Source organism: Lissotriton helveticus, chromosome 7 (assembly GCF_964261635.1).
Source record: "Lissotriton helveticus chromosome 7, aLisHel1.1, whole genome shotgun sequence".
Lineage (NCBI taxonomy): Eukaryota > Metazoa > Chordata > Amphibia > Caudata > Salamandridae > Lissotriton > Lissotriton helveticus.
Window position 1 is genome coordinate 1738932691 of NC_136068.1, and position 15593 is coordinate 1738948283.

At 48.4% G+C, this 15593-nt stretch overlaps 1 protein-coding gene across 2 annotated transcripts in view; it reads left to right on the forward strand.

Annotated features, from left to right (window-relative positions):
- The window catches only part of ETFB (electron transfer flavoprotein subunit beta), a 528490-nt gene that overhangs the window by 250818 nt on the left and 262079 nt on the right, over positions 1 to 15593 (forward strand). For both annotated transcript variants that reach the window (XM_078655460.1, XM_078655461.1), the window contains exon 5: positions 1622 to 1780. In XM_078655460.1, the coding sequence (XP_078511586.1) occupies positions 1622 to 1780 (159 nt within the window). The remainder of the gene's footprint in view (positions 1 to 1621; positions 1781 to 15593) is intronic.

Consider the following 15593-nt stretch of genomic DNA (forward strand, 5'->3'; position numbering starts at 1 on the left):
TTAGTACTCTACTTTTCTCACTTTAAACTGCCTCTTTGGGGACATTGTCTCCTCTTTTGGTTGAACATACTACCTACTGCTGCTGATACCCAAATCCTATGTTCTTTTCCTTCCTTTTCACCCCGCCTTCAATCACAAATTTTATTCACAATGTCCCCTGCTCTTGGGCAGCCAATATCTTTACTGTCACTGATGTTAAACCCCTGTAAATCCGAGGTCCTGTATTTATTGCCTCTCTACGGCAGCACCTATGTCTCTCACTGACCCAATTCACTTTACCTCTGACTCCCTGAAGTTCATCTTCTCATTGATAAACCTTGAGGCCAGTTAATTTATGAAAATGCAGTATTTCATTGCCAATACAGCCAGCACACATAAAATTGATGAGTTAACATACGAGTGATCACATCCCATTCAATTTTTCTACAACATTCATTAACTCACTAGTATTTTTCAAACTGGATTATTATTATAAGTGGACCTTCCCCAATATTAAATTACCCTCCTCAGGCACACTGACAACTCATAATACTATCACTAAGCTGCCTAGATCTCTGCCAAACGCTGGGCCTTTTAAATTCTATTGGCATTTGTATTCAAAGAAGTAAAGGGAATGGGGATAGTTAATCCATGGCCAAGAAGATTGTTGGATCTCGGAGCAACCACGAAGAGAAAATATAAACCTACTTAATGCATCACATCTGGCCTGATTCGCTCTTCATCTCTCTGTAATGCCCATGATAATTGTATCTTCTTATTTGTATCCAATACATTATTGCTTTCTCATACAGATCCTAAGGGAGTTTCATACCTACCCTGAGTCACAGACTTCGAGGTGGTGAGGCAGAGATGTCATGATTGTGTGAGGATCTGTTCTTTGTGGGTGCACCGAATGAATAAACATGCCTTGATTCCCGGACTAAAACTGTGACTTGCTATCTACTCTTGCAGTGTGTACCTCCCCATGACCTTGAAGTGAAAGGTCACACATGTGCCCCATTTTACCCACTGGTTTTTCAACCATATAGGGTTGATCTGCTATACAATACTTCCCGTTCACTTTCCAACCAACCCTCTCGCCAAGCCTCTGCTTCAGAGGTGGTTAGTGACCCAAATGGCCTTTGGAAAGCTGCCTGCCATTGACATGAAACGGCCCAGGTGGAGCCCGCCTAACCGGTGAGCTCAAGGAGAAGCCAGTTGCAGGCTGGAACCCTCTCCATTATTCTGGTAAGAGGGACTCACAAAATGTGTTCCCTGTTTGACAGCTCCCGCTCTGGTAACTACTGTACACCTAGAGCATTCCTAGGGGAATTTAGTTAGTTTCCTGTAGGCCCTGCCACTCACATACGATCCAGTCTATCTACACGGAAGGCAATTCTGTCCGTGCCATGTGGCTGTTTTCTCTCCTACAAGCATGCTGCCTTTGACACCCCCTTCAGGGCTTGCATAAACATCACATTCACAGACTTGAGTTCTAGCCTTTACTCGCACATTCACTTTCGCCATGAGGGAAGGGATCCCTACAGTTAATTGATTGAGGTCTGTAGTTGCTATCTGGATTTGAACATACCATTGATGTGTGTGTCTATGTATAACCTCCAAGTTTATTTTCCCATTTCAGGGAACCTTTGCCTCTGAGGTGATAGCAGAAAATGACAAGCTGAAGGTGACCCGTGAGATTGATGGCGGACTTGAGACTATTAGCATCCAGTTGCCAGCAGTGGTGACAGCAGACCTGCGGCTGAACGAGCCTCGCTATGCCACATTACCGAACATTATGGTGAGTGGTGAATTTACTGGTCTGTAGATAAATTGTATTTGCAATGAATCAATCAATCAGAGAACTAGTAAAGCGCGCTACTCACCCGTGAGGGTCTCAAGGCGCTGAGGGGAGGGGGGTGCCGCTACTGCTCAAAGAGCCAAGTCTTGAGGAGTCTTCTGAAGGCGAGTAGGTCTTGGGTCTGCCGTAGGGGGGTAGGGAGGGTGTTCCAGGTTTTGGCGGCGAGGTAGGAGAAGGATCTGCCGCCAGAGGTCGTTCGTTGGATGCGGGGGACAGCGGCGAGGGCGAGGCTGGCGAAGAGGAGCTGGCGGGTGGGGGTGTAGAAGCTGAGTCTGCTGATCAGGTAGGCTGGTCCGGCGTTGTGGAGTGCTTTCTGTGCGTGGGTGAGGAGCTTGAAGGTGATCCTCTTGTCGACTGGGAGCCAGTGTAGGTCTCTTAGGTGGGGGGTGATGTGGCTGCGGTGGGAGACGTTGACAATGAATCGGGCGGAGGCGTTTTGGATGCGTTGTAGTTGTCTTAGGTGTTTGGCTTGGATTCCTGCGTAGAGTGCATTGCCGTAGTCCAGTCTGCTGCTGACGAGGGCCTGTGTCACCCTACTTCTTGTTTCGTCGGGATCCACTTGTAGATCCTGCGGAGCGTGCGGAGGGTGTTGTAGCAGGAGGAGGAGACGGCGTTGACCTGCTTAGACATGGAGAGGGAAGAGTCAAGGATGAATCCTAGGTTGCGTGCATGGTCGGTGGGTGTCGGTGCTGCTGCCAGTGTGGTCGGCCACCAGGAGTCGTCCCAGGCTGTGGGGGTGGGTCAGAGGATGAGGACCTCCGTCTTGTCCGAGTTCAGTTTCAGACGACTGCTCCTCATCCAGTCGGCGATGGCCTTCATTCCCTCATGGAGGTTTGTTTTGGTGGTGTGTGGGTCCTTGATGAGGGAGTGGATGAGCTGGGTGTCGTCGGCGTAGGAGATGATGTTGAGTTCGTGATGGCGGGCCACTTGTGCGAGGGGGGCCATGTAGACGTTGAACAGCATCAGGCTGAGCCCTGGGGGACGCCGCAGATGATGCCGGTGGCTTCGGATCGGAAGGGTGGGAGGTGGACGCTCTGGGTTCTGCCGGAAAGGAAGGACGTGGTCCAGTCAAGGGCCTTTTCTTGGATTCTCCAGTATTCAATCTTTCATAGATTCACATGCTTGTATCTTCCCCGTCGTCATGGTGGGAGTCTCCCGGTATATAATAACCATAGCAGTAGAAGAAAAAACTGCCTGGAAGCCATAGAGTAGTGAAACCACTAGGTAACCTCTCCTCCTCATTATGTGGCCCAAACTACAGCCAATCAGCAGCCAGCACCAGCCTACACCATTCCCAGCAGAGCCACCATACCTCAGATTTCCAACCGCCTTCGTGTGAGAAGGAGTCTCCCTGAGCTCTGCTCAGCTTATTCTCTCTTCACTGAACTTTTGACCTTTCACAGTTGGAAGTCAGGTACTGTTCTTCATTATCAAACTTGATTTCTTTCAATATGGCTGAAAACCCCAAGAAGAGCCTTTTCAGAGCTTGCAGGTCCTGTGGCAAGGCCAGACTGTATTCTGAAGATCCTCACAAGGAATGCTTGTACTGTTTGTACCCTAAGCATATTCCTAAGGACTGCAAATATTGCCGCACCTTCTCTGCTAAAACACTGAAGGATAGAGAAGCGCGCCTCTTGTTATGGCTTCAGAAAAGGAAAACTCATGACTCGGAGTCTGAGGGAGAAGCCAAGGGACACACCTCTAAGAAATTGAAAAGAGGGTCCTCTGAGGAAAAGGGTGAGGTGAAGAAACAAAAATCAGGAAGATCTAAGGAAGGTGAACCTTCTACTTCACTCCCTCCAACTCCTCTCAAGCCTTCCTCAGAAAAGAAGGCTCCGTCGTCGCTTCCGTCGACGAAATCTACTGAAATTTCAGTCAGACCGTCGACGAGGCCGTCGACGACCTCGACGACGACCGTCTCGTCAACGACGACGACGACGACAATCTCGACGACGACAGCTTCGTCGACGACGATGACGACGACGACTCCGTCGACGGTGAGTGCCAGACCTTCGTCGACGGCAAGATCTTCGTCGACGAGTATCCCGCCGACGATGCGAATGATTGTCCCGTCGACGGCCCCGTCGACGGCCCCGTCGACGGCCCCGTCGACGATGAAAAAATCGTTGGCGATGCCATCTCCAACAAGAATAACATCAACATATATTTCTATAAAGAGCATTGCTCCGTCGACGGGAGCGTTGACGAGCAAAAAAGGTGAATTTTCTACGCCCAAAATTTCACCCTTGCTGCCCTCTACCATTCTGGACTGTCAGGAATCAGAGGAGGAAGGTTCTTGTGGTGTTGCTTACAGTCCTTCGCAACTCCATATTAAACATCAGGATTCCGAGGAGGAAGACCACCAGGAGGCACAGGAACACTTCTCTTTTACGGAGCGGCCGGTCAAAGGCCAAATGAGATACGAGTCATTTCACCAGGCCTACCACTATGATGAGGAAGAAGAGGTGGATACGCCTGTGCGGGAAGAGGCCATGTCGGTGCCTATTTCTTTAATATCGGACCTTAGAAGCATGATTGATAGTTATTATCGTCGCTTTCCTGAAGATAATGCTCCTGCGGCCACTGGAAAAATCTCTCAACCTGCAAAGGAAATACCACTGGCTCAGCCGCCGCCTCCTCCTCTTCAGAAGGAGATCCAAAACGTTATTACAATTCGTGATGACTTAAATGATTCCGATCAGGATGATCAAGAGGAGGAAGGGGAACTTCCTCAGGATGAGGAAGTTGGAGATGAGTGGGATCAATATATTGCTCCAACGTCCCCGGCTTCACCTTTGCCTCAGTCAAGTTCTCCTCCAGAGGACATAGCAAGCTTTCATGATTTGATGGGAAAAGCGGCAAAGAGATTTAAGCTGGATATGCCAATCAAGGAAAGCGAATGCTTCCTTTATGATTTCAAGGAGTCCTCCAGGAAGTCGGTAAGAGCCATTCCTATTATTGAACATATATGGGATGAAGGGCTCAAACTAATGAAGAATCCTGCATCAGTCCCAGCATCCATACCCAAGCTGGACAAAAAGTATCGTGTTGTAGAGAAGGCTCCAGCATGTCTTATTGGTCATCCTCGGCCGGACTCAGTTGTAACTCAAGCAGCGCAAAAGCACTCCAAGAACCCTATGGCAACATGTCTGGTGCCCCCCGATAAGGAGGGCAAGAAGATGGACGGCATAGGTAAACGTTTTGCAGTCATGGCAGCAGCTTCTATCAAGGCTACCAACGCGATGGCCCTTCTGAGCCGATTCAATAGACAGATGTGGTCTGACATCGCTCCGTTACTGTCGCACCTTCCGGAGGACAAGAAAGAGGAGGCGACTACCATCCTGCAGGATGGGGCTAGAGCGGCGTCGGAGTCCATAGACGTGGCAATGGACATAGTGTCTATAGCTTTCCGCCAGATGGCAGGGGCGGTAACCCTACGGAGACAAGGATGGCTCAAGGCTACGTCTTTTCGGCCGGAAGTCCAGGCTAAAATATTGGACATGCCATTCGATGGCGAAAGCCTCTTTGGTAAACAGATTGATGAAACGTTACAAGGGATAAAAGCAGATACTGATACTGCTAGATCCTTGGGATCTTTACAGCAAGGTCGTTATCAGTCCTTTCGTGGACGAGGATCCAGAGGACGCTTTCAACAGCAACGTTCCTCTTACCAATCAAATCGGTACCAACCTTACAACCAACAGGGATACCGCCAATACTCCTCCAACCAGCAATACCGGTCCTCGAACTCTTCTTTCCAACAACAAGGAAGAAGAAGGTCCGCCGCCAGAGGGAAACAAGACTCTGGTCGCAGACAGTGATATTTATCAGGCGCCTCCAATTCCTCTTCAGATCGACCAGTTCCACTACCTCTCTCAGTTTCTTCCGCATTGGCAGTCCATAACATCGGACAGATGGGTATTAGACATCATTACACAGGGTCACACCCTGGAATTTTCGCAAAGGCCTCCAGATCGTCCTCCTCTCTGCAGAGTTCATCAACATATGGCAGCTCTCAAAGCAGAGATCTCATCACTCATTCTGAAAGGAGCGATAGAGGAAGTCCCATCAGACCAGCGAGGAACAGGGTTTTATTCACACTTCTTCCTTATAAGGAAAAAGCAATCATCAAAATGGAGGCAGGTACTGGATCTCAGAGATCTGAACACATACATAAAGAAAATTTCTTTCCGTATGCTGTCCTTGCAGGAAATTCTTCTACTGCTCCGCAAGGGAGACTACATGGTCTCTCTAGACCTGTTGGACGCATACTTCCACATTCCGATACACAAAAAACACAAGAAGTATCTGCGATTCATGGTGGCGGGGCGCCATTACCAGTTCAGAGTTTTGCCTTTCGGCCTGAAGTCTGCCCCCAGAATATTCACAAAATGCATGGCTCCAATAGCGGCGCATTTAAGACAACAAAGTCTCCAGGTGTTTCCATATCTGGACGACTGGTTAATAAAAGGACCATCGTTTCAGGCAACACAGAGATCCCTTCGGAGGTGCACAGATCTCTTCCACAAATTAGGCCTTCGGATAAACAAAGAAAAATCATGTTTTCTTCCGACTTGTACTCTGCAATTCCTAGGAGCAATCTTGAAAACTCAGGAAATGAAAGCTTACCCATCAGAAGAACGGGTAACAAAAATCTTGAATCTGACTGCATCTCTAGCAACAAAAAAGTTTACTTCCATCAGAATATTCAAGTCATTACTGGGAATGATGTCCTCTTGTATCCCATTGATTCCCAATTGCCGTTTACAGATGAGACCGTTGCAAGAAGCCCTGGACAAACAATGGGTCCAAGCCCTGGGTTCCTTCGAAGACAAGCTGGTCATAACCCATCAGATCAAATGTGCAATGTCATGGTGGGGTATCAGGAGCAACCTAACAAAGGGCCTGGTATTCGAAACTCAATCTCCAAGCTACGTCATGACATCAGATGCTTCATTACGAGGTTGGGGGGCACATCTACAAGACCTAGAGGTTCAAGGCCTTTGGTCTCCTCAGGAGACAACACTTCACATCAATCTCTTGGAATTGAAAGCTGTCTTCCTGGGTCTTCAGGCATTCCTTCCCAGGATCCAAGGTTCATCGGTCTTAGTGCGAACGGACAGCACGACAACAATGTTTTACCTGCGCAAGCAAGGTGGAACGAGATCAAAACCTCTGTCGATTCAGGCACAAAGAATCTGGAAATGGCTGCTGTGTCAAAACATATCGCTGCAAGTGGAACATGTTCCAGGAGTAGACAACTCAAAAGCGGATCTGTTAAGCAGGTCATCCGACATTTGCCACGAATGGGAACTATGTCGAATCCAGCTGAATCGGATTTTCAATGTGTGGGGCAAGCCAAGTCTGGACCTGTTTGCAACTCGAGACAACAAGAAGTGCAGACATTATGCCAGCAGGTTCCCCCAACAGGGCTCGAGAGGGAATGCTCTTCACCTCCGATGGACAGGGATATTTGCTTATGCCTTCCCTCCCTTTCCCCTAATTCCCTTATTATTGAGGAAAATGAGATCAGAACCTTGCCAAATAATACTGATAGCCCCAGCCTGGCCGAGGCAGTTTTGGTATACAGAGCTTCTCCAGTTGTCGGTGGAGCCAAGAATTCAGCTACCACCAACCAGGGATTTGATTTCCATGAACAAAGGCCAAGTACTTCATCCGCAATTGACATCTCTAAAATTGTCGGCTTGGAACCTTTTGAGCACGAGTTCCAGTCATTAAATATCACCCCGGAATGTCGTGAAATCTTGCAAAGTTCCGCAGCGCTGTCTACCAACAAAACATATTCCGCTAAATGGAAGCGATTCTGTATTTGGGGCCTTGCTCATGCAGTACATCCTTTGACGTCTTCTCCAGAGCAAATTCTTCCTTATTTATTGCATTTAGCCAGATCAGGGCTTGCGCACTCGTCTATTAAAGTCCATTTGGCAGCAATATCTAGATACAGAAGATCTCCAGGATGTCCATCTTTGTGGTCTAACAGACTGATCAAGGAGTTTTTAAAAGGACTATTCAGAAGGTTCCCTCCAATTAAGCGTCCTCCACCCACATGGCAACTTAACACAGTCTTGTCACAACTTATGAAAGCTCCGTTCGAGCCTATCCACAAATCTGAACTGCAATTTCTGTCATGGAAAGTTGCATTACTGCTGGCGCTCACATCAGCCAGAAGGGTTAGCGAGATCCAAGCTTTTTCTATACAGGATCCCTTCATACAATTCAGGCCAGATAAGGTGATGCTAAGAACTAATCCGAAGTTTGTACCTAAAATACCTTCGTCTTTTCATCTAAACGAACCAGTGATCCTACCTACATATTTTAAAAATCCTTCTACAGCGGCTGAGAAAGCTCTCCATACTTTGGACATTGGCAGATGCCTAAAGTTCTACATTGAAAAGACTAAAAGCTTTCGCAAATCAAACCAACTGTTTGTCTCCTACTCGGGGCCCAGAAAAGGTCTGGCCCTGTCACGTTCCTCCATCTCCAGATGGATTGCATCCGCCATTGTTTTTTGTCAGGAGAAAGCAGGAAGGCCTCTCGACATGAAAGTCCGTGCCCACGATACAAGGAAGATGGCGACGTCTTCTGCATTGCTAGCAGGAGTATCACTTCCAGACATATGCAGAGCAGCGACTTGGTCGAATGTGCATACATTCACGAAACATTACTGTCTGGACACGGAATGGAAAACAGATGCGGCAGTGGGACAGGCAGTTCTACGACATCTTTTTAAATAAGGTACATGTTTATGAATGTTATTCAAATGTTTTTTCTATATAATGTGGTTTTTCCATATGTGCTAATATCTGAAATAGCAAAGTTTTATTGTTAGTATTTTCTTTTTCTGAAAGGAATTTATGGCACGCAGCCCCGAGAAAAGAAAGGGGTCTAGCCTAGAAACGCTCTAACTACAAATACTGCTATCTACTCTGATACAAGCATGTGAATCTATGAAAGATTGAATACTGGAGAAAGAACTAGTTACTTACCTGTACACTATGGTTCTCCAGTATTATCTTTCATAGATTCACATGCGCCCTCCCGCCTCCCCGTTTCCTTTAGGCAGACCACCTTTTTATCTCTGGTTTCCTGCATAGCTCACTCTTGGGCGGTAGGAAATCTGAGGTATGGTGGCTCTGCTGGGAATGGTGTAGGCTGGTGCTGGCTGCTGATTGGCTGTAGTTTGGGCCACATAATGAGGAGGAGAGGTTACCTAGTGGTTTCACTACTCTATGGCTTCCAGGCAGTTTTTTCTTCTACTGCTATGGTTATTATATACCGGGAGACTCCCACCATGACGACGGGGAAGATACAAGCATGTGAATCTATGAAAGATAATACTGGAGAACCATAGTGTACAGGTAAGTAACTAGTTCTTTCCGGCTTCATGGAGGCGTGTCTTTAGAGTGCGATGGCAGACCGTGCCGAAGGCGGCTGACAGGTCCAGGAGGAGGAGGGCTGATGTTTCGCCGTTGTCTAGTTGGCACCAGATGTCGTCTGTGGCGGCGATGAGGGCTGTCTCGGTGCTGTGGTTTCGTCTGAATCCGGATTGGGACGGGTCCAAGATGTTGTTGTCTTCGAGGTGGCGGGCCAATTGCATGTTGATGATTTTCTCGATGACCTTCGTCGGGAACGGGAGCAGGGAGATGGGCCGGAAGTTCTTGAGGTCCTTGGGGTCCGCCTTGGGCTTCTTGAGGAGAGCGTTGATTTCGGCGTGCTTCCAGCTTTCCGGGAATGTCGCTGTTTCAAAGGAGATGTTGATGACCTTCCGTAGTTGGGGTGCGATGGCTGCGTCTGCTTTGTTGAATACGTGGTGTGGGCACGGGTCTGACGGAGATCCTGAGTGGATGGAGTTCATGACCTTGCGTGTCTCGTCGTTGTTGACGTTGGACCAGGAGGTCAGGCGGTTGGCGCTGGTGATGTTCGCAGGGGAGGTGGAGTCTGGCGTATTCGGGGCGGTCGTGGTGTTGAAGCTGTCGTGGATGTCAGCGATCTTGCGGTGGAAGAAGATGGCCAGTGAGTCGCACAGTTCTTGTGAGGGCGGGATGTCGTTGGCATTGGCGCTGGGGTTGGAGAGTTCTTTTACGATGCTGATGAGCTCTTTGCTCTCGTGTGCATTGTTATACAGACGGTCTTTGAAGGAGGATCTCTTGGCTAATCTGATGAGGTGGTGATGTCTGCGTGTGACGTCCTTTTGGGCTGCGTGGTTGTCCGGCGTGCGTTTGTGGAGCCATTTCTTCTCCTGTTTCCGGCATGCGCGTTTGGAGGTCTGGAGCTCGTCGGTGAACCAGGTGGCTCTCTTGCTGGCGTGGCAGTTGAAGGGTTTCTTGAGTGGGGCGAGGGTGTTGGCGCAGTCGCCGATCCACTGTCTGAGGTTGCGGGCTGCGGCATCTGGGTTGGTGGGGTCGGGGGTGGGTTCTGGGCGAGGGTGGTGATCAGCTGGTCTTCGGTGACTTTGCTCCAGCAGCAGCGAGGTGAGGAAAAACAGCCCAAATTTCAACCGATGCCCAGGCTGCTAGCATAAGACGCCTCTTAGTTCCCATCTTGAACAGTTACCAAATAAAGAGACGGGCGCTGGAAGCGGGAGTGCAAGAACAGGTTTTTATTTCTCATGAGGAGAGCCTGTCATTTCGGACACACGCACAATGTCTTCAAGAGGTGCTCTAACAAGTTTCTCTGAGGCTCCGTCTTTTATACACAGGTTTATGATGTACAAACATTCCTTATTGCAATAAAGGCACTTTGAAGTACGAAAAAGGCATGTTTGGAATCCCAGCTTCAGGCCTATTCCCATACCAGTCGTTCGGATGTCGTTTCCCCTCCCAAATGTAACATGTGATTGTAATCTTGCAGCCGGACATTCCAACAGGACACGAGGGCAAGAGGGGGTGATCAGATCTAAGGTTGGGCAGGCGATAAGATCGGGCACTTCGGTTGGTGTATCACGCTTTGCTATGCGGGGTCAGGGGGGGTACATCCATGAGGCTTTGTTTTATGACTTGGGACCGGGTCGAGAGGCCAGGTGTAGCCGGGGGGGGGTCGTCATCAGAAGAGAGGAAGGGTGTTCCTGGGAGGAATGCAGGGGGTGTCGGTCAGGCAGGGGTGTCACTTTTAGAGCGGGGTCGCGCGGAGGGAGAGGGTTTTATGGCCTATGCATGAGAGACCGGGGGCTGTCGGGGATGCTTGCGAGGCTGGGGAGTGAGGGGGAGAGAGAGAGAGAGAGGCTGGCTATCGGGAGTGGGCAGAGAGGCCTTGGTGCCTGAAATGGCTGCCGTGTACGTGCGTGCATGGGCCTATTCTGGCGAGATGATGCGGGCAATGCTTCGCGGTATTCGTTCTGTTTACAGCGAGGGGTATGGTGAACACAAATGAACGCCGCTTATGTACATATACATTGTCATTTTCCACAGTCGCCGCTTTTTAACATAAGTTAGTTCATTTCCGTGTTTATCATAACTGACGGGGTGTACATATAGCCATGGGTGGTCAATGAAATAGCGTTTGTCAATACTGGCGGATTGCATATAACCATGTGCAGTTGATGCGATAGACGAGGTGCAATACATATGAATTTACATTTGTCGTGTTATATAAACGAGTCTAGAGATCGGTATACAACTCAGTCGGAATCACTCAAGGAAATGTTCTGACACATTATGGAACCATGTTCTGACTCTCTCTCCGGCGGTATCAATGTACTGTTAAAAGTGACCGATGAAACATTTTGAAGGCAATACAAAGTGGTTGAGGGAGGAATTCAGTTCAATACAAGCAATTAGTCCAGGGGGGGGGTGGGGGGGGGGGATAGAAAGTCCAGAAAGGGGAGGGGGGGTCTTCGCCACAGTGTCTTTTTAGCAGCGAGCCATCACTGGTGGGCTCTAGTAGTTCGTTTTCTTCCGTTGGCGCTGTTGAGCACCGGCGGTGGAGCTATAGGTCCAGCTCGGATCCATCCTTACACGTCGCAGGGTGCGATCTGTCCTCTGCTGTTAGACCACAGTCCTGTTTCCTAACTAATCTTTTTAAGGGTGCCTCATGCTGGGCACCTGTATTTCTTTCTCCTTCCGTGGCAAACCCTATTCTACCTAAATGCTATTCTTCTTTTCTGAGTCAAAATCCATGTGAAAAAAGGGGGGATTGTCGGATAATCGAGGGAAGAGAGGGCGGAGTGGGATCAGATCTTTGAGACAAACCAAGGGAGCAAAGGATAACGAGCAGGCAGGCCCATCAATCGGGCTCAAAGGGGCGGGGACTTCTGGCACGCGTGGGTCAGCAAGCAGAGGGCTTCAAGGCAGCCCTCCATTCTTTCATTTTCCGAGTTTGAGAGTGGTGCCTCGTCCCGCGTCTCGTTGCTCTGCGGCTCCACCTTTGGTCGAGGTCACATGTGCTTCATGATCTGCGGCTAGGCTGTGCGTCACGTCCGGCCCCTCTCCTCCGGCGATTGTGTATCTTTGAAGGGGTACAAAACAAGCTTTAGAGAACTGGCAGGAGAAGACATTTATACATTTCAATTCCGCCCCCAATCTTAAGTAGTTGGGGGTACGTTCATCGGTCACGATCAGAAGTTATCACTATGGAGTATGTATGCGGGCATTTCTACTGAGTTTGTACTAAGTCTATTTGGCGTTCATTCATGACGTATATGGAGAGAAGTCAGACTCCTATCAACTGCGTATTCCATCAAACTCGAAATCGGATCCTTCGGTAGAGACTCGTCTTTCTAACCCAAGCCCTGGCAATCTTCTATCATCATGAGAGAGGGACAGAGGCTAAACATTCCTTTCTCGGGGAGCAACGGTTAATCAGGGTCATCAGTTATACTTCGGGATATGGAGCTGGGGTCAATCGGGAGAAACGAGGACGCTTTGGACATCCGTACTTGGGTGCAGAGAGGTGGGGCAATCTGGGCATTGGGGATTGTGTTTCTAACGAACTGAGAACAGAAGGCCATTGACACATAGTCCCCCGGTAAAAAGGGCCAGATTAGGGGACATCAGTCGTCTTACCTGTCCTTTCCTTCTTAGCCAATTCAAGTTCCATCATTTTACAGAAAGGAGAGGTAGTAATATGGCAAATTACAATTGTTTTAGTTTCTGTCAATTTTGCCGAACACCTTTGTGTAAAAAAAAACCCAACCAATTAGGCTTGTGCCGGCGGGGCACAACGTTACCACACAAAGGAAGAGGGAACAGGGGGACCCTCAGAGAGAGAGAGAGTCGTCCGCATTCTAAACGAACTATTCGGTACACGTACGACATGGAGAGAGAGAGAGAGAGAAACGTGTACAATAATAGGCCATTTAGTGCGCACACAACACAGAACAGCAGGGGTCAAGTTATATAGAAACACAGGCTGAGGGACGACGTAGATCCATACATTACGTACACATGAATTCGGGCGGGGGGAATAGTACATGTATTATATACAAAAATCCAAGACAAAACATAGAACAGTACTTGGCCAAAAAGATTTCTTCCTGCATGCTGCGCATCCTTAGTATCCTACTTATTTCATCTGGCTACCTTTGCTGGTGGCCTCGGTTGCAAATACTTACACCTCTGTTAATTGTTCGGGAACTAACCTGGTCGGGCTAATACTCACGGTGGGATCTTCGAATCAGTTTTAGCGACTGGGCATCCAGGCTGAGGCAACGGAGGGTGTCCGTCGGGAGAATAATGGGGCAGCTTTGAGTTTCATGTCTATGAGGGTGCAAGAAGGAGGTGGTAAATCTTAAACATTGACAATATTCCTAGTCTTCCAGGAGGAGGGTACTTGGGTAAACCTCACCCCGGAATATTCCTGAACCTTTCCCTATTTAGTTACCGTATGAATTTACTCATGGGTGCACGTCATTCTTGGTTGCTTATTTGGGGTGCCGGTTGGAGTCATATTTTTGTCATACTGCAATAACCCGCCAAGTTTCTGCTTCAGGCCACCCTCCCAGTCGCTGGGTTCAGAGAGAGAGAGACAGTCGTTTCTAAGTAAGGGAGCGCTATATCTTTGGTTGTTCGTCGTGTATAGGCGTCATGTTCAGACCCCTTTTCCCCATTCCATCGGCCGTTCGATCATCACTTAAGTCATACATAAAACATTTCTCTCATCAATCCAAACGTGTGCAACGTATATTCAGTCGAGCTATACACATCAGGGCATACACGCGTGCATTCATATCACACAAAGTCGTCACATTCTCAGGGGCAGTCCCCATAGACAATATACAATTTTTCCGTGCGGAACCATGGCATGTTGCTTAGGTCTTTTCCATACTCTAGTCGACGTTCCGATGTGACCTGCAGAAGAGAGGGGAAAAAGGAAGGGGTGGGGGCAGCGTTTTTAAAACACATCAGCGCGCATAAACCCGAAAATGTTTTTACTTACCACATACTCGACCTATCTCCGCAGGATGCAGTCCCTTTTTTTCTCGGCGTTTAAGCCCAGAGGGACCGGTAGTGCGGGAGAGATAATCATTGATGGACTGTGTATTGCATAGATCGCCCAAGTGTGGTATAACGGATCGTGGGTAGGGAAGGGTCAAAACAAAGGGCAGTCAGTGTAAAGTGGGGGGTGAACTCGTGCTCTCCTTCGAGGAGGAGGGGTGGTCTACAGTGGTACAGGGTTGTTTTTGTTCATCGGGCACGGAAACTAGAGGGGCTAGATGGCATTCCTTCGGAGTGGCTTAGGGGTATCTGAAACGATTTCCCTGATACATGTGGCACATAAATTAAAGGCTAAATACCGGAACCTTTATCGATTGCTTTACGTTGCACAAAAATATATATATATATATATATATATATATATATATATATATATATATATATATATATATGAAAACACACAACAAACCTGGACCATTCACAATTGCAATATTTCTGTGTACTTTGCTTTTTTAACCTTTAAGTAATCGAGTTGCTTCATTTCACCTGTATTTTACTTATATCGGAAACAGTGGCCATTTATTCGAAACTTACCAATCTAAGCGCTACAACTATGTTTGCTTTTCAAAAAACTTTATTTAAAAATGTTGGCGCACAAATACGGGTCTACAACCACGTGGGCCAGCCACGGAGCAGACTGGAACTGTACATGAGGGGAACGGAGTCGGTGGTCGCTGATTTCATAAAGGTGCGACAAGTGCAATAGAATCATATCGAAAAAATCATTTTGGGCAAGTACCATAAGTGTCAAAAATTAGAACTTTCAATAATACGGTAATCAATGACGCGTCAGAACTTAATATCAATTCATTGTCCGAATGTTCAATCAGTACCCATCCCCTCCCGCCATGCGCTTCAAAAACTGCATACATATCTCATGATCTCAAGGCTGAGCAACCGGAGTTGCGAGTTTCATTTGTGCCGGCGCCATTTTGGGTGAGGTCAGGCAGGTCCAAGTATAGTCAAAATGTCTCCACCAACTCGTGGTTGGCCCAGAGCCTCTTTCGGCAGTCCAAAAGTTTCGTTCAAGGGCAACCGAAGGGGCCGTCGATAAGAACCATCAGTCATAAGGGGGGAGGGAGGTAACAATCTTTCCTACCGGGTCATACTGGCGTTCCACCGGAACTGATCAAATTGGTAGTCGGCAGGATTTCGGTCATTCAAACTGAGGCTGGCGCCAGCATGAGAGCGCCAACGTCTCGCGGCTACATCTTGGTCGTTCCGCGGGCAATCATGGCAGTCATTCCCCATCGGGGGGCCCGCGGGGGTCGGGGGCCCCTTCGGCTCTCATAGAATCTTCA